This window comes from Hemicordylus capensis, chromosome 3 (genome assembly GCF_027244095.1).
Source record: "Hemicordylus capensis ecotype Gifberg chromosome 3, rHemCap1.1.pri, whole genome shotgun sequence".
In the NCBI taxonomy this organism is placed as follows: domain Eukaryota; kingdom Metazoa; phylum Chordata; class Lepidosauria; order Squamata; family Cordylidae; genus Hemicordylus; species Hemicordylus capensis.
In genome coordinates, this window is record NC_069659.1 from 245,491,365 (window position 1) to 245,516,765 (window position 25,401).

A 25,401-nucleotide genomic window follows, 5' to 3' on the forward strand; every position below is an offset into this window, starting at 1 on the left:
TCTTTGATGCTTGGGTGAAGTGCATGGTCTGGAGCCAGGATTGGTCCCGGGTTGACCCATCCACTAGGCAGATGTAGGCACCAATTCTTGGGTCTGACCTCCCATGTCTGACTGTCTAGGAATGCTCATTTACTCTCCTCGTCAGGGGGGAGTGGGGGCAGGGAGAAAGAGCAAGCGAGCAAGACCACCTTGCTTTGCACTGCTCTTTCTCCCATCCTGAACTCTCTCCTGTTCTGGTGAATGAGCAGCCTGTTGGCTCAAGTTAAAGCCTGGGCTCTGCACTTCTCAATTGGTGTGTGTGTGTGTGTGTGTGTGTGTGTGTGTGTGTGTGTGTGTGTGTACGCGCGCGTGCGGGTGTGCCAAAGTCAATCTTTGCCTAGGGCACCAAAAACCCTAGGGACAGCTCTGGATTGGTCCACTAATGAGGTGTGATGAGGAGGCCACCTCAAGTGGTAGGGTCTCCCTCACTGGTTACCTCATTGAGTCTCATCCTACCTGATCTGGCACTGATGGCAGTAGTGCTGCCACTCAAACTCTTTTCCCTCCTTCCTGGTGCTCATCATGCCCTAGTCGCCTCTCCTGTCTTTGGAAATGCAGGGGATGGAAAACAGAGCAGCAGCAGGGGCGTAGGGTCCATTGAAAAGTGGGGGCAGCAATGGCCCCCAGGCCTAGAGGCTCAAGGGGCCCCACACAGCCCTACAGAACTGTGGCCAGGGTGTGACATTGCCCTCCAAACATTCCCCCACCCGCCAGTTGCGTGACTCGCAATCATGTCCAGCAAGCTGTTTCTCTTTTTTCAGGCAGGAGGATGACGACGACTGCTGAGAAAGGAAAGGGTTAAACCAGCCCGGCAGCAGCCGTCGTTGATTGGTCCTCCTTGAGTTGTGCTCCTCCCCACTCGGCAATTCAGTGTAGAGTTGGTGAGGGAGCAGGAAGGGAGCATGGCCACAAGGAGAGCTGGAAAGGAACGTCAAACAAACAAACAAACAAACAACCCTTATCTGTTTTTTCTGTGAATGTGATTTCTTCCCTCAGAAGCCAATGTGTGTTTTTCTCCTTCCCACATTGATGAACCATGTGTGTGAGTGTGTGTTTGTGTGTGTGAGAGAGAGAGAGGTCCTATCTCCAACTGAAAGCCTACCTTGGTGTGTCTCTTCCCTATCCTCAAGCCCTTGTTTGTGCTTGTGTGAGAGATTTTTAACCTTTTAAAAACAATTTAAAATGATTTAGTTCTTCCCAATAGGTCCTGACCCATGTGATCTTTCCCCTCAGAACTTGCAATGAGTTGTTTTCCTCTCTGTGGAAAGGAAAGCAGAAAGTAAGAGAGTGAGTGGGGTGGAGTTTATTAGCTGGTCTGTGGTGATGGTTATTGTTAAATATACAGTATATGCAATTGTTTTTCAACCAAACAAGTTCTCAGAATTGTCTACATAGCAGAGAGGGGGATTTTTAGACTTTAAAAAAATCATCTTCAACCCTCTCAGAAGTATGCATTGAGTTATTTTCAGTGCTTCTCATTTCTTATGACTTGAAGCTTAGGGCTACCTCTGACCATGACTGATTTTGTTGTCCTTGGTGTACATACTTTGCCAGCCCTCAAAAGTCAAGTCTTTTCTTACTTCTCATGTTGTATGCTGTCCTTGGAGCAGCTTTGATGGGTGGGGGGGGGAGAGAGCACACAAATGGGCAAATAGGGATAGGAACATTGCTAGGGTTGTATGTATGCTGTAGTCCTTTGTCTCAGAGCAAGCTCACATGAGGGAAAGAAATGCTGAATCATCCCTGCCAAGCTGCTTGGCTAGGCTTCTCCTAAAACTATTCTATATGATCGGTAGGTTCAAAACACTGCCACCAAGCACCCTAAAACATGCAGAGAACCCAGCCACTGAGCGAACCAAGCGGTTGCCCGGGTGCAGCCACGCCCCCCACATCTGACATCAGATGTGGGGGGTGCGATTAGCTCCCAAATGGGGCCACACGGCCCCATTTGGGGGCTCAATCAGCCAACGCTGCATTCGCAGCGCAGCTAGAGCGATTCTCCCTGCCTTTAAAAGGCAGGGAGAGTTGCTCTGGCCGAATGCAGTGCTGGCTGATTGAGTTCCCAAACAGGGCCGCATGACCCCATTTGGGAACAAATCACGCCTCCCACGTCTGACGTCAGATGCAGGGTTTGTGTCTGGAGTGCAAGGCATGGCCCCTGATTGGTGGTGGCCTGGGTTCTTTGAACCTGTTTGCCCAGTGGTGGCTCCACCCTTGAGAGAACCAGACCAATGGATCGGGTGCTGTAATCCAAGGTCCTTCTCTGTAACTGGATATTGAGCAAATACAAAAAAACCTTCCACGTGTAAGCTTACATGGGATGAGAAAACTGATAGCTGCTGAACATCTGAGGACATGTTTGCACCAATCCCCCCCACCCTTTTCCTGAGTTAAAAACCAACTCAGAAGGCTTGTAAAAAGAAAATACTTTTTTAAAAAAACAAGTTTTATTCCATTACTGCAGACTGCTTCTGTCTTTCTAGCTTTCTTAGATACAGTTAAGAATACTTAGTATATTACAAAAATAGGTTGTCGTAGGCACATTTAAATCTTTATAGAGTCTTTTGCAATGCCTCTGGTAGGATGGGCAAGAACTAAGCAAGTTTCTTTAGGCAAGTTCCTTCTTGGCATAAGGTGGTATGCCCAGCATGGCGTCTCAAAAATTTTATGTTTCCAAGAATCTCATTTTCAAGTCATTTCAAAGTATTGCAAAAATCGGGTCAACCACATGTCACATGCACCTTAGCAGCTCCAGGCAGGCTCCATTCAATCCCCTGCAGACTTTTAAGAACAGTACTCCAACTAAACTGAAGACTCATTAACTAAACTCAAGTGTTTATTAGCATGATAACAACATACTTATCTATCAATGACAACTGCAAAGAGATCTGGTCCTGGAAAGCCTATTCCTCACACATAAGAGTAGAGCTATTGGACTGATACCAATGAACACTGGCCGCAAAGCGTGAGCAGGGCAGGGTTGCGCCTGGAGTGTGCCTGTCCTGATGTCCTTGGATGTCCTGATGCACTTTTGGAACATCCTTTAAGTGAGGGGTCATTCTTCTGAATTACCCCCTCTACACATGCATTAAACAGGGCCCTTTAATCTCACCCAGTTAAAGGATGTCTCTGCTGTGAAGTCAGAACGGGCACAACCTGGGAGCAATTGTTCCACTGTACTCCCAGTACTCCAATACTGGGAGTATTGTTCCACTTTTTATGCTTCTGCCAGTTTTAGAAACATTTTCTTCTTTTTCCATTCAACTGCCACGAGAAGTCTAATTTCCTTTAAAATAATGGCAGGTTTGTTTGCTTTTTCCCTCAGCTCAGCTGCCTACTCATGCCACTACTATAGTCCACATGTACTAGACCAGGCCTGCTCAACTTAGGCCCCCCAGCTGTTTTTGGGCTACAACTCCCATAATTCTCAGCCACAGCAGCCAATAGCCAGGAATTATGGGAATTGTAGGTCAACATCTGCAGGAGGGCTGAAGTTGAGCAGGCCTGTACTAGACTAATAACATTCATCCCCAGACTACCTCAGATAATACTGAGATTATTTTTATAGGAGACATTGAAGGCATTCTCCAGTGACCTGATGAATAGCCAAGATAGTAGCAGGTTAGTGAGGTTTAGTAGTAGGTATGAGATGGGGTGGGGATGGGGGGCTGCATGCACCATCACACCATGATAGGCCCTATAACACTGCCTGTGGCTGGGATATGGAACCACAGCTGGTGAAGGGCAGCCTGGGAGTGCCTGAGCTAGAAACTATGAAGTCCCCTGACCATCAGAGGAAGTCTGGGTAGCACTCTTACTTTGCAATGATGTGGCCTTTGTAAAGACACAGTGCATCTGGTTTGGTCAGGTTCTGCATAAAATGAAAACCAAGATGGCAGTACTGACACCGCAGGTGGGTTCTTTACAGGGTCCTGGCCCCAGCAGTTGCCCAACCCTTTTAACCTCTGCTGCTGACTAAGCATGGCAGCTGTGAAATATATAGGGATGTCTGCACAGTCAGATGCGGGGACGTGGTTTGTCAATGTAGTGGGTTGTCATGTGGGCAGCCTCTGTAATATTCTCTGCGTGGCAAGCTGCCTAAATGCTGAAACCACACCATGCTCTGCCCCTGCTGAGAAAATGAAAGTTAATCTTACTAAACAACATCCTTGCCACTTTGAGACCAGTTCTGTCAAGGTGCCAGGGGCTGTTAGTACACTCACCTTTTAACTGTAGCATTCAAAATATTTAATATGGAAGTGGAGTGGTCCAAACTGATAATGGCAAAGCCATCATCTGTGTAGAGTAAAGGTTTTGCTGTGTAATTCTGCAAATCACAAAAATGGTAATATGCTGAAAGCCAATAATTTCAAAAAGTACCTAACTATGTTTATTCTGAAGTATTAATTTAAGTTCACTTTAATCCTTGCATCATCATTTAAGTATTGTCACTGCAAAGGTTAGAAAGCCCACAATGCCCCTACCCATATGTAACCCTTCCTTCTTTGGCCTTGCTGCTGCTTGTTTCTTATTGTGATGTGGTATCTGTGAGGGCTTGAAGTAGGGTGTTCTTTGTCATTGCATTGCACATGTGAAACACCCTCCCACAAAGGCCTATTTTCATAGTTTGGTTCTGACAGGAAGGACACATTAGGTAGGATATGAAACTTGTACACAGAACTTTTATTGTTTTATTGAGATCCTGTTCTACAGTCCCTGTTCTTCTCTTTCCGCAGTCTTGCTTTTCTTCTCACCTTTTCCCCTGAGCCATAAGACAGGCCCAACTATAGAAACTTCTAAGCACAAATAGGAGAATGAACTTCAGCTGACAGGATGAAACAGCCACAGAAGCTCAGCCATAATGAACTTTCTTTCAGGGGCGTAGCAAGGTTGGAGTGGGCCCAGAGACAAGATTTTTAAATGCCGCCCCCCCCCGCCCACGCCTCACTGAAGCTCAGCTCATGAAGTAAAGAAATCTTAAATGAGGCTGGATAGTGTGCCACAATAGAACACCATCCTAAATTGTTTTTTAAAAGGTTTTGTAAATTGTGGACGATGCAAGTCATTCAGTGGTACTAGAGAAAGACATGCTGTTCTGGTAGCTCCAGGTCTTAACACTCACATCAGTTTCGGAGGATGAATACAACTGAAGGAAGCCCGGGCGGGTGTGCGGCTGGGGGAGTCAGTCATGTGACTTGCCTCTGCCCCCCCCCCCAAGGCAGTGAGGCCCCAGACAACTGTCTCCCCCTGCCCTATTATAGTTACACCCCTGCTTTCATTTGCAATTTAAAACCGCTTAGATGGGCATTTGGGCTGGAAAAGCCATAAGCTGGCTGAGCCGCTATTAGTTTTATTAGTAGCATGGTTTAATTGTATTGTTTTGTGGTTTTTATATTTACTGTGATCATATTTGGGGAAGCTGTTGTATTATATTAGCCTGGATCCAAATAACTTTGTAACTAGTTGCATGCACCTAAGGGAGTTCACCTAATCTTTTCAGATAGTGGAAACCAATAAACTATATAGCTTATACCTACATCACAAGTATAGTGTGGTGATAAGTCTTGAACTACATCCAGGGAGACCTAGGTTCAAATCCCCACTGAAGTTCACTGTGACCTTAGACCATCAACTACTCTCAGCCTAACCTACTTCACAAAGCTGTTGTAAGGATGAATTAGGAGGGACTGTGTGTACTGCTCTGAGCTTCTTGGAGGAATAGTCAGATAAATTTAATAATAGCAAAGCTTTGGGGTAGCAGCTTTGTTTTGCATCTGTAGAAATGTAACATGTCCAGCCCTATTCCTCTGTGAGAAAAAGACTTTTCAGCCCATAACAATAATTTATCTTATCTAATTGACAAACAAAGAAGTGACTCTTTAACTTCAAAAAACTTGATACTCATAAGTTCTAAATGTTTCAGAAGGAAAATAGTTGGAGGTACTAAAACACGGTTAAATATTTGTTTAAAATCATATAAAAGAGGTTTTTAAATGCTGTATTTAAAATGTGCAGCATGCCTGAAAAAATCCCAGGTACTAGCCACTTAGGTAAAGATAAAGTATGCTGTCAAGTCGATTTCGACTCCTGGCGCCCACAGAGCCCTGTGGTTTTCTTTGGTAGAATACAGGAGGGGTTTACCATTGCCTTCTCCTGCGCAATATGAGTTGATGGCCTTTCAGCATCTTCCTATATCGCTGCTGCCCAATATAGGTACCAGCGGGGATTCGAACCAGCAACCTTCTGCTTGTTAGTCAAACATTTCCCCACTGCGCCACTTAAGGTGACTTTGCCATATTCAGGCTTCCCAAATCCAGGTGACCTAATTTGCATATTACAATCTAGAACTTGACAGTCTAGAACTTGGCTTCATCCAGTTTTGTGTGCCTAGTTTGGCCCAGAAAGTAGGGTGCCAAGTTGCCCCACTTCCAACCTGCGCATCCATTTGGCTGTCCGGATATCCAAATATCCACCATCTACCTTGATGGTGATTCTAGGGGTACACTTTTGGATGCTGGTCAAGAAGATGGTTTGAGAGGGCCTTTATCATATGTCCCTACTAAAGAGGATCTCTATGATACAATTTGAGAACTGGCTCTCTGGGCCAAACAAGAACTCTTTGTTTATCATACTGCAGTTTTTCGTGATCCAGAGATGTCTATAGGAGACAACGCAAAAGACTGCATTTAAATTTAGATTGGTGAAGGACTACTAACATTACTGTTACTTCTTTTTAATTAATCTAGCATTTGGAGTTAAAATGCCAAACACCTTTCCAGTTCTCACTGTTTTTAGATACAGTAGTACCTAATTTCTGCAGTGAAGTGAATATCAAGCTAAGCATTGTTAGTTAGGTGTGAATGTCTCTGCAGCCTTGAGAGAACATTTCCAGAGTATATGGTAAGTACTCACAAAAATCCAATGTCAAACAGTGTGTGCTCTTTAAATCCTAAGGAAGACATTAGCATTGCAAATACCCCTTTGCTTTTCCAAATGACAGATAGCTGTGGAAGATTTTCTATAAAATAACTAACTGATGACCAAGTCAAACACAATCATGCTACAATATACAAGCCTTTAACCTATTTACAAAATATAAAATGGGCTCATACATTAATTAATCAGTTAGATTAATCAATTAAAACCATTCTGGTTGATTGACTAAAAAGGTGCCCAAAATTATTTAGGCACTTAAAAAAATAGTTTTAAACTATTGTAAGCAGCATCTTAGCAGGGGCATCCCATCCTGCTCTTTCATACAGGAGAGAATGGCTCTTCTGAAACGATGCTTGCTATGACACCTGTCCATCTGCTGAATCAGGCCTATCTCCTGATTTCTTTCTCTAGCTCAGCATCTTTGTCTGCATTTTGATCAGGAGGTGGATAGCGTGTTGTTCCTAGTAACAGATTCGTTTTTACATCTGGTATTATCACCTGCAGTGTTTCTGTGGAGAAGTCCAGTCCTCCATGGACGTAACTATGATTAGACAAGGGGAGACAGTTGTCCGGGGGGACCACTGCCTCGAAGGAGACATGTCACAAGACTCCCCATTCCCCACCCAGCCCCAAGGCCCCTCAGCCAGCCCTCCTGGCCAGCAATCTAAGCGGCAAGCCTGCAAGCTGCTAGAGAGCTCCTTCTCTCCCCGCCTCTCCACTGATCGGCGGGGCTTCTACAGAGGCCTCCGTGCAGGCCTCCCTGAAGCCTGTACTCGAGTGCTCCAGCAGGCAGGCAGGCAGCAAGGAAGGAAGGAGGCAGGCAGAGTGACCATCGCTGGCTGCCTTTTACCCACCACAGTTCTCTGCTCAAGTTGTTTTGCAATCCAGAAGGTCTGAGTAAGAACTGTGAAGCATGTGTTGTGCTTTTATTTTATTTTTCTTTAGAAATGCCAAGCTGGTTTGGCATGTCCAAAAACCTCACTCACACTATTTACACTGTCAGTATGGTTCTGTAATGATATGAAATGTTAAGGAGACCCTGCACATGCTGATTTGCCCCCCAGCCCCACACCCCACTAGGGATGACCCTGCTTCTGAGCACCTGCAGAGAGTGGTTTTTTATCTCAGTAGAGTGAGACCACAACCAGCCCTACTTCCACAATGGGGAGCAGAAAGAATGACTTTTAGGAAAGAGGGCGTAATTTCAGGAGCTCCTTGAGCCCTGGCATGTCTAATCTATCTTAAAACTTTACTAAGAAGAGGCAGATTCCTCATCCCCCCACCCTTTCCCCCCTCTCTGTTTCTACCTACATATCTTACTTGCTTCAGTGGGACTTACCAGTCTCCTATAGGGAGCAAAATATTCTGGGAGCACAAATTAGTTTTGCTTTACATCCCTGAGCATGTGCAATCCTATATGCACTTACTGGGGAAGGATCTCAGACAGTTGACTGCAATGGAGTTTATTTTTAAGTAGACATGCTTTCCTTGCTAGTAAGTCTTTTAGGTTTCAATGAAATGTAGTTCCAGCTAAATGTGGTTAGATTTGCTGCCTGAGGCTGCAATTCTCCACACACTTACCTGGGACTTTTACACACAGCAGGCTTTACTGCAAGTTTACTGGAAGGCTTTACTGCAAAATTGAAGTTGTCTCAAAGAACCAACGCAAAATAGTGGATTTTTTTTTAAACTCTGGATATAAATCAGGCTACACTCTAATGAGCAGTGAAAAACCTGAATTGCATGTGAACAGCTCCCCAGTAACTTGCAGAGACTTCAGGGTAAATCTGGCCAACATGTGAATGCAGCACCTCCATTCCAGAGGAGATGTGTGTTTAAGGGCTGGAAAACCTCCTGGAATCAAACTTTACTGAATTTGTTCAGAATTCTGAGAAAACATACATAGGCTCACACTGCATGGTTTACAGTCTCCTTTGCTAATCTGCAGCAAGGGCCCATTTTAATAATTAGTGTTTCTAGTGTGTTCTAGGCATTAAAAGTAGCACAAATATATAGTATTCAGTGTATATCACTATATATTGTGAAGTGTGCATGTGTGTATTCAGTGAAATGTATTTCCAGGCAGTATACTCTCATTATTTAGCAGGGGGAGAGTAACTGGCTCTATCCACCCCCAGCACAGTACCTCCAGTGACTGTTGCTGGTGTCTATCTTGTGGGTTTTTTAGAATGTGAGCCCTTTGGGGACAGGGAACCATCTTATTTATTTATTATTTCTCTGTGTAAACCGCCCTAAGCCATTTTTGGAAGGGCAGTATAGAAATTGAATTAATAATAATAATAATAATAATAATAATAATAATAATAATAATAATACTTATTTTTAAATATCAGACATAAAGCCTTGGGGGTCTGGGGTGTGTGGAGGCCCTGGACTTTGAGGGGGGGCATTTTAAAATCTCATCTCTGGGCCCAATCCAACCTTGCTAGACCCCTGCAGTCCTCCTAAGTCTCCTACTTTGCTAGATTCAATCCCCTCTTTGAAATACAGAGCTACACCCCCACCCACCATACTTTCCATAGAGTTTGTATCCAGGAACAACCATATCCCTCTGGTTCTTTCCAGGCCATCAGGTTTCTGTTATGCCCACTATGCTTATGTATACCCCAGCTCCCCTATCTTGGCTTGGAGGCCTCAAGTATTTGAATATCTATATTATTAATTCTCCAAGACAGGCCATGCGTGAGGGCGTGGTAGAAAGGAGGCGAATGGCTGACAGAGTTTGCAAGCAGAAGTACCTGATTGGGCAGTGGGGATTCCATATGCAGATAGGGAGGAGGAGCCTGTGGCACTGTGGTGATTGGGCAGTGGGGATTCCCTATGCAGATAAGGAGGAGCAGCCTGTGATAGTTAAGGTCAGTTGGAATGCAACTGTTACTGGTTGGAAGATGTTCTTGATTGTAGAGGAGAGGAAACCTATATAATAAAATGGTTGGGTGCCTGCGTCCGTGTCTTTTTCGGGTGTTCTGCGCATGCGTGGTGCGCGCGTGCGCAGAACACGGCGAGAGAGACACGGAGCGGCCGCCGGCCGCCATGTTGGGCGGGTGGAGGAGAAGCGAAGCGGCGGGCCGAGGAGAAGGAGGGAGGAACAGCGGCAGGCCGAGGAGAAGTGGCCGCCGCCGGACGGCCAGGCGAAGCTAGGAGGCGGCGGGCCCGGGGGAACCCGGAGCCCGGTGGAAGCCACAGGAGGCGGCGAGCTGGCGGCCAACATTGGGCTCCGCGGCAGCGGCGGGGATACCGGGCCTGATGGCGGCGGCGGGTGCACTCGGCCCTGCCGGAGACGGGGGGGGGGGGGAGAGAGAAAGTTAGCTGGCCCCAAAGGTCTACTAACGCCCGTTAATTTAACGGGCTGAAAGTTACTAGACTGTATATAAAAAAGGATAGTGGGCAGGTGTCTGCGAAGAGAGGGGTCGTGAGGGAGGAAAGAGCCCCTTCAGGAGAAGGAGGATGCCGTTGTGTGAATTAAATGAGGAAACAAGATGAACAAAATCTGTTAACTCAGGGAGGGAGGGGAAAAACATGAAGGGAGGGGGAAGAAATTGTGGGAAAGAGCGAGTGGAGGAGAGAGAAAGAGAAAAAGAAGGGAGGGAGAAGAGAGACAGAAGGAAGGGCAAGGGACGGGCCTGAGCCTGTCAGCAGCCTGAGGGGAATGAGGGGCCATGGCAGCACTAGCAGCAAGGAAGGGCCCAGTCAACCACTGCTGCTGTTTGGGGCTACCGAGGTCATTGTCAGAGGGAGGCAGGCAGGCAGGCAAGGGACGGGCCTGGGCCTGTCAACGGCCTGAGGGGAATGAGCGGCCATGGTGGTGGCAATAGCAAGGAATGGCCTGGTCAATCACTGCTGCTGCTCCTGGGGGGAGGAGCAGGAGTGGGGCTCAGGTGGGGAGGTCTCTGGGGATAGGGGGCTGCAGCTTGGCCAATAGGCAGCAGCAATGCTGCAGCCACAACAAAGAAGGGTGAGGAGGATGGAAGCAATGGGATGGAGGAGGAGCAGGAGTGCAGACCAGGTGAGGGTGGGGAGATCTCTGAGGTGAGGGGAGCAATCAAGTACTAACGTGCAGATGCTCTAGAGCGTGCAAGAGTTCCAACATTGAAGCAGAGAGAAATAATGGTGGCAGTCAGGATGCAGAGGTGGAGGGCCGGCAGGCGAAGCCCCTCCGGCCAGAAGAGGTGGGTGGATGGCGGGCGAAGCCCTGCCAGCCAGGAAGAGGAAGCAGTGGTGGGGAGAAATAATGGCGGCGGAGAGGAGGTGGGCAGATGGCAGGCAAAGCCCTACCAGTCGGGAGGAGGAGGTGGGAGGTGGCGACGGGATGGCCTGGCTCTGGCCTGCCCAATGTGGAGAGCTGCGGGAGGACATAGCGAGCGAGCGAGCGAGCCGCGGGGGAAGCGAGCGAGCCACAGGGGGAAGCGAGCGAGTGAGCCACGGGGGGGGAGCGAGCGAGCCGCGGGGGGGAGAGCGAGCAAGAGAGCTGCGGGGGGATGCCACAGGCTCAGTGTACAACTGCACAGATGCTCTGTGCAGGGTCAGCTAGTAAATACCTAAATGGAGAAGAACTTTACAATCAAACACCTAAATATTGTGTCCCTTTCTAAATGCCTTTTCTCCTGTTGCCTTTTGGTCTCTTTGACTAGCTGTCATATCTTTCCATATGCTAGTTTCCAAATTGTACCCAATCCCCTTTAGGATGATCTGGCACATATACACCCTCATCTCTTAGGGATTATTTTTCTCGAACCAGTTGCTGCCCAGCTCCTGTGAGCTTTTGCCTTGGGGTGAATTTAAAATGTTTAATATTAAGTGCCAACCAGGGATGTGCAAGCCAGCCATGAGACCGGATTCAAACCAACCCGGCCCAGTCTGGGCTCTGACTTAGCCAAACCGGGACCAATCTGGCCATCGAGCCAGGCCGAACTGGTTCGTGGGCCAGCTTGAGGGGTATACTTGTAAAGGGGAAATCCAGCGAGGATTCCCCTTTACGAGTAAAGAAGTATTCCCTAGAGTAAAGGGGGGAGAGGAAAAGGTCCTTTTAACCTTTAACTTGTAGGCAGAGGAGGTGGCCATGGGGATAACATCGGTGGGGGTGGCAAGGGCTCCTCCCACTCCCTCCCCACCATTCTCCCAAATGACCTGCTGCAAACTGGCTGCAGCCTAGTTTGGGCCTCTGCTCACAAGTGGAGGCCATTTTTGTAACCTCTGCGCATGTGCTCAGGCCATTTGCATCACCATGCAATTTGCGTAGTGAGGCAAATGGACACTGTGCATATGCAAACATCACTAAAATAATAATAATAACAATAATAATAATTATTATTATTAAATTTATATCCCGCTCTTCCTCCAAGGAGCCCAGAGCAGTATACTACATACTTAAGTTTCTCTTTCACAACAACCCTGTGAAGTAGGTTAGGCTGAGAGTGAAGTGACTGGCCCAGAGTCACCCAGCTAGTATCATGGCTGAATGGGGATTTGAACTCGGGTCTCCCCGGTCCTAGTCCAGCACTCTAACCACTACACCATGCTGGCTCAGGTAGTGTATGGCAAAATGGCATCCGCGTGTGCGCAGAGGTCCAAACCGGGCCACAGTCAGCAGTGCAGGCTGCCATTTGGGAGACCTGGGGGTGGAGGAGCCCTCACTGCCACCATCCCCGCTGTCCCCACCTACAATTTAAAGGTAAAAGGGACATTTTCCTCTCACACCCCCCCCCTTAGGTTAGGGAATCTCCCTGTAGTTGTAATGGGGAATCTTTGCTGCATTCCCCTTTACATGTATACCCCATGAGCCGGTTCTTTGAACCGGGGGTCTGTCCAGCTCAAACTTGGACTGACACCCCCCTTTGGGGGGCCAGTCTGGTTCAAACTCAGACCACATGAACAGGTCCAGCTCGATTTTTGGCACATCCCTAGTGCCAACAGTGTGCTTCCATTGCAGTTCAAGTTGCTCATCTGTTCTGTTAAGTTCTTAAAATACGGGAGGGTCTACTCTAGGGATGTGCACAAAACCAGTTTTCCTAGTTTGGTTTGAGTCTAAACTGGGCTCAAATTGAACGGGGGAAGTTCAATTTGAACTAAGCCTCATCCCGAACTGGTGCTTTGCGTCCATAGCGGCAGTTTGGGCAGTGGCTTAGCACAGAGAGGAGCTCTGTTCGCGAGCTCCTCTCTTCTTCTTTGCAAAATATGCTTTTACTTTGCCCGACTGCCGCGGGCTGGATTGGGTAAGGAGGGCTCGGGCAGCTGGGAGGGTGGGAGGACGGGCAAAGGCGAGAGGGAATGGGGCAGAGGGGAAAAACTCTTCCCTACTAGCGCCCGTTATTACAATGGGCCTGAAAACACTAGTTGTAAGATATTCCCCTAAAGGAATGGGGCCACTCAGGGAAGAACACCTGCCTGCTTGCATGCAGGAGGTTCCAAGTTCCTCCCTGGCATCTCCAAGATAGGGCTGAGAGACTCCTGCCTGCAAGCTTGGAGAAGCCGCTGCCAGTCTGGGAAGACAATACTGAGGTAGATGGACCAATTATCTGACTCAGTATGAGGCAGTTTCCTATGTCCCTAACTAGTAACATATTTGAAAGTTGTTTAAACAATGCAGTCAAGCCAGACATCCATCACAGCACATCCATCACAGCTCACTGGTATAATATTTAGGAAATGAATACAAAACCTTTAGCGATAACCAGGATAGTGCGTAAGCACCTGCTTGTCAGGCCATGATAAAAGATACACACCCTGATCCAAAATACTTTTTGTTGTTCCCTTCAAAGCCCTCCATGGCCTTTCTCCTCATCTCTCCGCTCTCATTCTGTTCCACTCCTGTCTATTTGCTCCTCCAGTTCTACTACCCTCAGCCATCCGGAGGTCTCCTGCTTCCCCATACAACTCCACTTCCTCTCTTGCTGCCCCCCCCCCCCCGATGACTGATCACCTGTGTGATGCCTCCCCTTCCTTCCGTTCCATCAAATTCCTCTTCAAATCCCACTTTTCCCATGACGTCTTGGGCATAACCCCCTACAACCAAGCTTAAGTATGTGTTACAAGAATAAGTTAAATAGCATATTCTTCTCTATTTCTTTTCAGGGCCGGACTGGGGGCACCGAGAGGGTGGTGGAATGTATGTGGGGAGGGCGCCAGGTTTTGAGCAGAATGGGTACTTAAGGGGGGGCGTATTCACTGCTGCCGAGTGTGGCGGGGCACACCGGGAATATGCCCTGCCCTGTGGGCCAGTCTGAGCCTGTTTCTTTTCTATTCTTCTCCCTCCACTTCCGTCCCCTCCTCTGTCATCTCCCTTGTGTCTATTTCCAGATTGTGAGTAACTTGGCATGGGATCTGCTGCAAAGTGCCATGTACATGGTGCTGATAATTAATACATTTTAACAACATTCGATACATTTTTGATCAGGGCATGTAAGTATCCGAGCACAGCTGTGCATCCAAAATGCAGAGAAAGCTAAAAATATTTTTTTCTTCTTTTTTACAATTATATCCCGCTCTTCCTCCAAGGAGCCCAGAGTGGTGTACATGGTTATGTTTATCCTCACAACAACCCTGTGGGGTAGGTTAGGCTGAGAGATATGTGACTGGCCCAGAGCCACCCAGTGAGTTTCATGGCTGAATGGGGATTTGAACTTGGGTCTCCCTAGTTCTACTCCAACATTCTAACCACTACACCATACTGGCTCCATGTGCATCCATGTGAAGGCTAGCTCCTCCCGTTCCTCTGTAAACTAACATGGTTAATCATTGAGTTCTTTTACCAGACAGAGAATCTCTGCAATAACTGGGGTATTTTTATTTATTTATTTGGTAGCTCTTGATGTTTCTGCTTTTAAAAAAATTGACAGTGTTGATTTTATATATGAGTTGTTGTTGTTATGTGAGCTGCCCAGAGCTGTAGCAAGATGGCTTATCAATAAATTAATGAATTATACGCTTGCATGACTAATGTAAAATAATGGAAGCTTTTTTAAAAGTACTTTTGGTGATACTTCTGTATCTGCCATTATAGCATGCCCAGATGGAAGTTCAAATTGTATTCAGACAAGCCACTCTCTCTATTCTAGAAAAAAAATCCCCTTGACCCATCCTTCCTCTCTAGCTAGCACCCAGTCCATCTCCTAGCCTTTACCTCCAAACTCCTGGAGCATGCTGCCCATGCCCACTGTGTTTCTTTTATCCTACTCCAATCTGGCTTCTGTCTCTTGTACTCCACTGAAATTAGTCTCACAAAAATCACCAGTGATCTCCTGACTACCAGATCAAAAAGTCTTCTATTCTGTCCTCATCCTTCTAGATCTCTTTGCTTCACTTAACACAAGTGGACAGGTTCTCACAACCAAAACAGTGTTGAGTAAATGAAAACCGGACATCTCGGCAGTGCACACACTCACACCAAGCATGTCATGAGAGCCTGGACCTTTTCCAGGATCTCTAGCTGGTACAACATTTACCGGGATTGACAACCAGATTTTAAATCTAAGATTAACTGAGATTAACACCAAGATCTCCAGTTATCATTTATTGGACATCGTTTTGATCACAAGAACCCACCCAGTTGATCACTCTCTCTTGCTTGACTCCCTTTATGCCCCAGGTCTCTGTGATTCTGTCCTCAAATAATCCATCTGTGTGTGGAATGAGGTTTGTTCTGGGTGGCAGTATCAAAGTGTGTGCACACATGCATTCAGAATGGGGCCTTCCTGATTCAACTTGAGCGGGATCTAAAATTAACTGAGCGGACATAAAAAAACTTGTGTGTGCACGTGCATGCGCATGCCTTAGAGGGAACACTGGTGAGGACCCCAATTTGTTGTCTGCTACACCATGAGTACAGATGGTATAAGTTTGTGAGCTGCAATGAGACACAACAAAATCTGATGTACAGGAGCAAATGTCTTAGAAGGCAACTGTTGTCTCTGCACTTAATATCCACTCCCTACTACAGGGGTGGGGAACCTTGGCCCTCCTACAGATGTTGGCCTACAATTTCCATAATCCCTAGCTATTGGTCTCTGTGGCTGGGGATTATGGGAGTTGTAGTCCAAAAACAGCTGGAGGGCCAAGGTTCCCCACCCCTGCCCTACTAGATAACAGTTCCTCCCAAGCTACCATCACCCTAGCTCCATTCTACATAGAAAAGTTTCAGTAAGTACTTTGACGGAAAGGGATAGTAGTGCCTACTATCTTTTTTAAAAAATTAATGCTAGGCTTTAAAACTATCTGGAAACCGACCAAACTGACTGTAAGAACCTTTCTGCCTTTCCCCAACGAGATGTAGAAAAGTATAGGGCATTTTTGACAAGTGTGTCATAAGTTTAAAAAAAAGATGACATTTTTTAAAATGCTAGGCTCCAAAACTATCTGGAAACCCTCCAAGCTGACAGTAAGAACCTTTCTGCCTTATCCCAACCAGATGTGGAAAAGTATGGGGCATTTTTGACAAGTGTGTCACAATTCGAGTCAAGTTTTATAGTGTGAGGTAGTGTCACTTCAGTGTACACAATGGTACATATGCACCCCAAATGCTTTGGTACCTGTGCCAGAGAGAGCCAAGGCAGGCCACAGTAGCAAACAGGAATGTTGGCATGACATACCACAGCCAGGCCACTGTGTTCTGATCCCATGGAGGGTGCCACAATACATCCCCTCTGATGTGCCACTTGTCGGTCAGGACCCATGGCATCCATGGTGGCTGAATAATCAGCACAGAAGGCACTCTTCATGTGCTCACTCTGCCCTTCATGGCTGCTTCAAGTGCGACCAGGACTGAGCCAGGGAACTGAAAATAGGTTCCGGGGCTAAGCCCAGGTGAGCCTTCCTTGACTCAAAACGTATACATGTCTGTGTGCGTGAAGCAATGGAGCGCGGCGCTGGAGTGCCCTTCAAGGCTGTGGCGCAGGAAGGCTTGGTTTGGGGCTGTCCCGTCTGCCTCCGCCGGAACGGGGTTGGTGGAGGGGGGCGGGTGGCGCGGCATAGGCAGCCGAGGGAGGGAGGGAGGAAGGGAGGCCGCGCCTGCTCTTTCCCTTTCTTTTTCGCCGGCTAACTTAGGCTGAGGCCGGCGAGCGCCGCCAGGTATGAGGAGGAAGGCGACGGGAAGGGAGAGACGCGCGCAGGCCAAGGCAGGGCGCCTGATGGGCAGCGGGGTGGGCGGAAAGTCCCGGGCGCAGCCCTTGAGGCGGCGGGGAGACCCTCAAAGGAAGTGGATTTCTTTTGGAGAGATGTGTTTACGGGGTGAGGGAATAAAATGGAGCTGCCAAGCCTCCACTCCTGCGTCCAGTTTGTGACGCCTTATGTACAGGCTGCTGACATGAGGGAGAAGGAGGCGGCATTTCTCGTGCGTGCGGTTCCCCAGCAGGGCTCGTAGGAGAGGACTGGCTTGCTTGTTGCTTCCTAAACCGAAACAAAACTCTCTTCCCTCCAGCCGGCTTGTCCACGAGAGACCGCGCTTGCGTCATATCCCACAAGTTCTTGCCGCAAACTCTCGCATGCTCTTTTTCTCCCCTTCTTTAATGAACAGACCGTGCTGGGTGACAAGTACCGTAATTTGTTCCTCCTGCCAAGTCTAGTCACCTGTCCTTTTTTTGTTGTTTGCTTGTTTTGGCTGTGGTGTTATCTCGGCTGCCCGACTTTCATTTTCTGGGTTGTATTTCTCGCTGTGTTACAGGGCTCAAAGATGTCAAACGCTAAAAAGAAGCAGAGGTTAAGAACCATGGCCCTTTGAGAACCTGCCTTGGACTTTGATCAAATGCCTGGAGAAGTCCAGCTGCACAGAGCAGCTCATCAGCGCCTGTGATCCTGTCACCATCGCCTTCCAAATTCACAGCTCGGGTCCTAACCATTTTTCAGCCACAGTTTGTGCCACGAATGGCTACCCAGAGGAAGCACTTTGTGAAAGATTTCAATCCCTATATCACCTGTTGTCTCTGCAAGGGATATCTTATCAAACCAACTACAGTCACTGAGTGCCTCCATACTTGTAAGTAGAATTTTGTGAGGCATCTGTGTGAAAAATGCTCCAGTAATGCCACTTACATTTAATCAGTTTTGAGTTTTTAAATTGCAGACTATGGATTATGATTACAATAGGAATCATATTTAAATAGCACACATTCCAGAAATCCAAAGTACACCATATATCTTCCCATAAGACTGGAATTTATGAAGAGCTGAAGGAAGTGTAAATAGTGAGTGTATGCCTGCAGCAAATGTGTTACAGAATATCAGCACAGAACGCTCTTTCTGGGAATTTTCATAATTTGGATTCTGCACATCTGACATTGTTACCTGGATCTGTCTGTGTCTTCCTAAACAAAGGCAATCTGTTTTAAATAGCCTTGTTCAGTGGTGGGTTAGGAACAGTGGTGGGTGAGATGTTTTGATCATTTGTGGGGGGCAGCTGAAGTTTGTAAGGAGGGGAAAAGTGCATAGAATTAATAGTGATGCAGTGGAATCTTAAAGTTAAATTGCCTTGATGGTCCTTTTAAGAAAATAATTAGTACTTTTGGTCTAGTGAAGGGGTAGATTGTGCTTCTCAAATGTTTCATCCTTAAAAGACCATGAGTTTTCCATTCTAGTAACTCAGCTTCATGAAGAAAGACTGACTCTATGTTCTCAGCCAACTTTAGATAGGCCCGATTCAGACATTATGTTGAACACCTGTACAAGTGTACAGTGTACAAAATTATGTACAATATCCACACATTATGTTGAACTCGGGTAGAGCAGTGCATTGCCTATCTGTACCATGCATTTGTATGATGCTGATCTTCCTATCTGTACCCACTTCCTGTCTGTACCCAGGTTCACTTTAAAATTGAACACAGGTGCAGTCATTCACACAAACATGTATGAGTGTACAGACACCTGTGCATTCTTACAACATAATGTCTTAATAGGGCTATAGTGTTTGTGTTAGAGAGCTTGGAGGGGAGATTTTTTTTATTTACCCAAACTGCAGCAGAAGTGCACAGATAAGGAGAGCACTGCTAATTAATGTTGTCTGTAGACATGGAATTATCTCAGTCTTTATTATTACGGTCATAGACCAGCATAAAGTATAAGGGATGATTACACATGGTAAAAGTGCATATGGATAATAGAAATTAAAGTACATAAAAATATACTAGAAGCATATAAGGGCATAAAAGTCATATAAAAGGACAAAAGGCATTAAAGGACATTAAAAAGATGGGGAAGCATAAAAAAGGATGTAAAAAGGTTAGAAGACATAAAAATATGGATGTATAAAAGCGTAGGCAATAAAACTAGATAATGGTCAGGCTATAAGGGGCAGTAAGAGAAGAGTCTAGGGCATACTGTGTTGAATGAGTGAGCTGTAGAGCCCACTCTAAGTCACCAGTGGTCAGAATAAGGCTGAGACCCACTGCCTACCATCTGCTGGCACATGCTGGTCGCTGCTGCACAGAACTTGGCAATGCTATATGTGATAGCAGGCTTAAAATGATAGCAGGAAAGGGAGGTGTGAATGTCTCTATAAAACAAACAGTGGAGGAGGACATGCTCAATAGCTTCAATCTGCCCTGAGCCACAGGGAACATGGAATTCAAGTTCTAAATAAAGTATGATGGTTAGTGGGCATGCTCAGCGGCCTCCAAAATGGCTGCTGCCACTGCCAAGAGTCCTGTAACGGACTGAAAATGGCCCGAAATGGGCCTGAAATGACTTTTGGGAGGCCAGTGGTAGGGAAGGGGGTGCTCTGTGGCTGCGGCAGCATTCCCCGAAGCCCTGCAGTGGTGGTAAGTCCACAATTCTTTAAAAAAAAAAAAAATTTGCCACCACCACCCCCAAGCTGGGCCCGAACCAGTTTAGACTAGAGCCAGACCAGGCCTGGCTCTAGTGTGCACAGAACCAGTTCCGTTTTCTGGTGCACACCCATATCAGGAAGATAGATAAGGCCTGCTAGCTACATACAGGAAGAAATGGGGGGAGGGGGGAGTCCCTCTCTCCAGATGAGAGAATGAAACCTGAGTCCATCAGTCTAACAAAAGGGGAAGTAGAGTAGATAAAGTGTAGTCAGAGAGAGGATGGCTACCCCTAGTGCCCCTAGTGGTCAATAAGGTTGCTGGTGCTAAGAGTCGATGCTATCAGGAACTGCATGTCCAACAGTTTGCCACAATCCAAGTTGCCTGAATCCAGAAGGTGTGCTTTATGACTTCCCTGAACTGGTTTGATTACCTTCCACATGCTTTTAAGTCTTCAAGTGCACAGTATTCTTGAAAAGGCTGAAATCTTAACTTCAGTTGCCATGCAAAAATAATAGATTTGCTTCATTCCAAATCTCAGTCCAAATCTCTATGTGTGCTCTAATGTGCATGGAGCTCCCAATCAAGCTGACTTCCCCGCTGACATAAATTTTGGTGGCAGCTTGGCAGAATTGGTAAAAGATTAGTAAAAAGATTTTACTGTGGACAGCAGATTTTACTGTGATGCAGGTGACTGAGCACTGGAAAGAAAATTTACAGAACGAGGGTTCCCACCAGGGTGGGGTGTAGCAAGGTTGTAGTGGCAAGAAGTGAAGGGAGGCCCCTGCCCTTGGGCCCCCCTGCCGCCTTCTCCTTCTTTTCAGTCAGGCTGAGGGAGGGGTAGGCTGAACCTGAGCACAAACTAGCCAGTCAGGAGAAGAGGCGGAGGGAGGGATGCCGCTTGATACTCCTTCCCCCTCGCCTCCTGGATCGGACTCCTTTCCCTTGAAGCTAAGCTGAATGGCCAGCAGTGATTCATTAACTTGGGGAGCCAGGAGCGGGGAGAACAAAGAGCGAGCCAGCAGAGCCTAGGAACATTTGTCCCATCTTGTACAATTATAGTTACACCCCTGGTTCCATTCTGTTCTATAGGGAAGGGAAGAAGATTGAGATGTACCTGTGATAGGCCTATGGTAATTAGATAAGCTTTTTTAAAATAGCCACATTTATTTATTTATTTAAAATATTTATACTCCTCCAGTACACTAATGCTCGAGGTGGTTCACAACATGTATAAAATAGATACAATGTAAAATAAGACCAGTAAAATTAACCAATTTAAATAAAGTTTAAAATCCAAGCTAAAACCACAATCAGAATTACAGTTGTTTTTTTAAAGTTTCAAATTAAAAGTTATTTAAAAAGCTAAAAAACACACACCTGAGAATGCTTGCATTTTTGCAATCATTCATCTGATTTACATGTCTTTCTAATACAAATTTCTTATCTGATGTTGCAGTTTGTAAGAGTTGTATTGTGCAGCATTTTGAAGACAGTAATGACTGTCCCAGATGTGGCAATCAAGTGCATGAGACCAATCCACTAGAAATGTTACGGTAAGGGGTGTTAAATATAAATTGTTTCAACAGAAGACATTAGGCTGATTTACACAATCTCAAGGTGCTATGAAGCATTTATTTGAGCCCAACACGTTGCAGTTGCAGCCACGAAAGGCTTTCTTCAGGGGCAGCAATGTACGGTGTTCCAAAGAGAATTCTATAAGTAATCCTTTGCCTTCTCACAAGGCAAAGCTCCTAAGCTTGTGAGAAGGCAAAGGATTACTTGTTATGGGAGATCTGTTATGGGTTTTTGTTTTTTGTTTTACTTCAAAGCAGCGATACTGTATAGGGCTGCTAATCTGATCAGGAAATGAAGCTGGGGGAGGGGCTCTTTAACCCTTTCCTCCAATGCCATTTCTCTGATCTAAATCCCCACTGTCATTCCAAAGCTGCTTTTTGCCCTACAGGGGGAAAAAGACAGGGGTGCACTTGTGATTCAGGAAATAATATCCCATTCCAGTCTTCACCAAAGCAGGGATCCAGGAGTGCAACAGACCTCAGACAACTCCATGGGCAAGAGTAGGACCCTGCCCAGCACCAAGCAGAGTAACAAGAGCTGGGCACAGCAACACAGAAAGAATGTTGCTCCAGCAGATTCTTGTGGCAGATGGCCAGTTTTTATAACTGCTGCCCAGGTAGAGTGATTTGACCACTCTCCTTCCCTAGGAAGGCTCTCTTTCTTAAAGGGACCTTGACCAATTTCAAAGGCTCTGGCTATGCTGGGAAGTCTCTGGTAAGACTGGTGGATCCTCAGGGGACTCCTCCAAGCTAGAGGATGCAGGCAGAGCCGTATCCTCAGGTTGTGACAAGGACACTGGCCTGTGTTCCCCTGGTGTGGGGGATCTCAATGGCATTGGGTCTCCTGAGATCTGGATTGCAGGCTGCTCCCATCCTGTATCATTCCCCAAACTTTCTGCCTCATTCCCCGGCTGGGATGGTCCTGGAACTGGGGTCATGACAAATGGGGAGAAAGGGTAACACTTCTTTCTGCAGCACCACTTCCCCAGCCCAATCAGCAGCCTGCATGTAGCTGCTTAAAAGTTAAAAATCCCAGATCTCCTGTGTCAACCCTAGTTTTGTCCCGAGTCCCACTGAGAACAAGTGTGTATTAGGGACAAAGTACACATTCAGTTAAATGCACCATTGGCCCTGACAAGCTTAACTTTTATTTTTCTAATAGCAGCCCTGCAGCAGGAGGTGGGGGCAGTCCAGATCAGGATCATGGTGGGAGGGAAGTTTAAACTCTTGACCCCCATCATGGTCCTGATCTGGATCTCTCATACACATGCTGTTTGCCCTGGGGCAAATAGCAGCCACCCTTGAGAGGGGGAGCGCAATCTGAATTGGGACCACAGAGGAGCAAAGGGTTAATGCTCCCCTCCCCCATTTAATAAAGAAAGAGTTAAGTACATCAAGGCCAATGATACATTTAATGTAACGTGGTTTTGCACTTAAGCTTGTTGTGCATGTGAAAGACAGAAATACACTTTTAACTGTGTATAGGATTTTTTAATTGGTTGCTGGTCATGCAGAAAGGTAGTCTTCAGCTGTTGTTAGTTTCAGTGGTTCTTAGTCATCACATCTCTCTTTGACTTAATTAGAACCAATGGTCTTGCAGTTTTTAATGATAATTAAAGATATTTCCTGAAGCACAAAGGAATATTCTTTTGCTGAAGGGGAGTGCAAGTTTTAGAAATGTACAGACCTGTTCTTCATACTAAATGTCAAGATAGCATTGAGAACTACATACAGGGGCTGTTGACATGACCACGCTCACAGGCGGGCAGGCAGAGTTCAATGATTGTGTGCAGCTGCTGCGGCGCACAAGCTGCTTGCCCACACTGGTGGAAGCAGCACGCATGGCTATCCATGCTACTCCACACAGCGCAGGTAAATGGAGGCCGGGACTTGTTATCCTGTTCTCCAAGCATCCCACAATGCACCTGGCAACAAGCGCAGTTCACTGGGGGATTCCCCCAGGGGACAGTCACTCTAGATGCCCGTTCAGGGTCGTAGCGAGACCCCCAAGGCCAGGGGAAAAAAATCCTGGCAGCCCCCCCCCATTCACGTGCAATGTGCATGCTCCAAGCTCCGCCCCTGCATCTGATTTAAGATGCAAGTGGCGTGTCAACCAACATCTCCCTGCCATTGCTCCTACCTCCTTTTGTCCGACGCTGTTGCTGTCCCTGCACCACCACTGCTTCTTATCTTGGCCCCCGTGGTGACGGCAGCAGGTGTTGTGGCTGTTGGGTCTCTCCATGATGCATGGCCATGCAACATCCATAGTCGAACTGCGCAGGTGTGCGGGCTGGCCAGAAAGGCATGCAGGCCGGCTGGAGAGGCCCGACAGCCACAGTGCCCCCTGCTGCTGCCATGAGGGTGGCACCCCCCAGAGGCCAAGATAAGCGGTGGCAGGGCAGCGGGGAGCAGCAGGGCGGTCTACTTGTGGGTCCCTTGGGGGCTCCCTGATCCTCTGGGCCCAGGGACATTTGTCCCTGCTTGTCCAAGGGATGCTACGCCCATGTGCCTGTCTCTGTGTCAGTGTGAGTTGCAAGACACACCATCCCGGGAATCGGGTTAAGGGCACATTTGCACCCTTAACTTCGGCTTTGAGCTGGGCTTCAGTGCTGGTTTTGGCACCACAGCACTGCCAGGATCCACGTGGATCCCGACAGCTTATTTATTTTTATTTTTTACATGACCTAGGTTTTGCTGTTGAATGCTGGTTCAAGCCATCAGTCTCCACCCTCCTTGCCTGCTCCCTTCTCTTCCCTGCTCCCTCCTTTGCTATTGCTGCTACCTTCACTGCCTCCACATTTTTTTCCCCACCTGGAGAAAGTTAATGACTTGTGCCATGAATGGCTACCCACAGGAAGCACTTGGGGGAAGATTTTCATCTCTGTATCCTAATAGCTGAAGCTTTCCTAAGAAGCAACTGGCTGCAGGGCACTTTTTTAACTTCCTCTAGTTGAAGGAAGAGACAGCAGTAGCAGTGAAGAAGGGAGAGAGCAGGGCAAGCATAGCAGGGCTGGATTTACTGTTATGCTCATCTGTTTGTTCAGTCGCAGAACAGGTTTCACTGCACACCTGAAGTATGCATTATGAGCTCTTTTTTTAATTATTTGACTGCCTTCATCCTTAAGTCACAGCCTTTCATCCTTCATCTATAATTGGCTACTTGTCTGGTATCTATAGGCTACCTCCAGCCCCAGAGGCATGATGCCTCTCAATGCCAGTTGCAGGGGAGCAACAGGAAGAGAGAGGGCATGCCCTTTTCTCTTGCCTGTGGGCTTCTCAGTGTCATCTGGTGGGCCACTGTGTGAAACAGGATGCTAGACTAGTTAGGCCTTGGGCCTGATCCAACAGGGCTGTTCTTACGTTCTTACGTAACATTAAATAGGTAATGCTGTGAGAAATCGCATTTGACCAGGTGCAGATCAAAAATGATAAGAGTCAAGATATCTGCTCAGCTCATATCTAAGTATACTTATAAATATATAACCACAAATACTATCCTGTTTCATTAAAACCAATTGGAATTGAAGTGACTTGTCCCCTGTGTGTTATCTGTGTTTGGGCAGTGCCTTAGGACAAAGCTAGCCTAGTGGCTCTGTACAAGTAAGCTGATAGGACAGAGAGCAGATTTTTGTCGGCTGCTCCTTTTCAGGAGAGTCTGAGTCCTTTGAGGGGAATTATCTCTCTTAGTTGAATGAACTGCTCACTGTTATGACACTCCAGCTCATGAGGCCTGCAGTCCTGCCCTCATTTTATGCATAGGGAGCCATAACAAAATCCGTGGCAAGTACACACACGTAACTGAATACAGGACTGTGACTATCAGCTCCCTTCCAGAGAAGCTTGCCAGAAGAAATTGGAGAGTAAGTCATACAAAAGGATCCCTTAGCTGCATGGCACTAAAGACCACACGTGTCGTTTTCCCTGAGATGGCTTATCAGTAGGGAAAACACCAGTGGGGAAACCGTTCATATCCTCCCTGTTCTCCCGAGGGGGTCCTCAGAGACCAGTTGCAGCCTCCATGGCTGCATTGTGTTATACACTCACACTCTTGCACACATTCACACAAGATCAAACAC

The 25,401-nt window shown here is 46.9% G+C and overlaps 1 protein-coding gene across 9 annotated transcripts in view; it reads left to right on the plus strand.

Annotated features, from left to right (window-relative positions):
* The window catches only part of PCGF5 (polycomb group ring finger 5), a 62,370-nt gene that overhangs the window by 21,669 nt on the left and 15,300 nt on the right, over positions 1-25,401 (plus strand). For 4 of the 9 annotated variants that reach the window (XM_053308388.1, XM_053308393.1, XM_053308386.1 and 1 more), the window contains 2 exons: positions 17,651-17,962; positions 21,208-21,304. In XM_053308388.1, coding sequence (XP_053164363.1) covers positions 17,851-17,962; positions 21,208-21,304 — 209 coding nt within the window. In that variant the 5' untranslated portion in view covers positions 17,651-17,850. The other 5 variants (XM_053308387.1, XM_053308392.1, XM_053308391.1 and 2 more) reach the window with 5 other exon arrangements.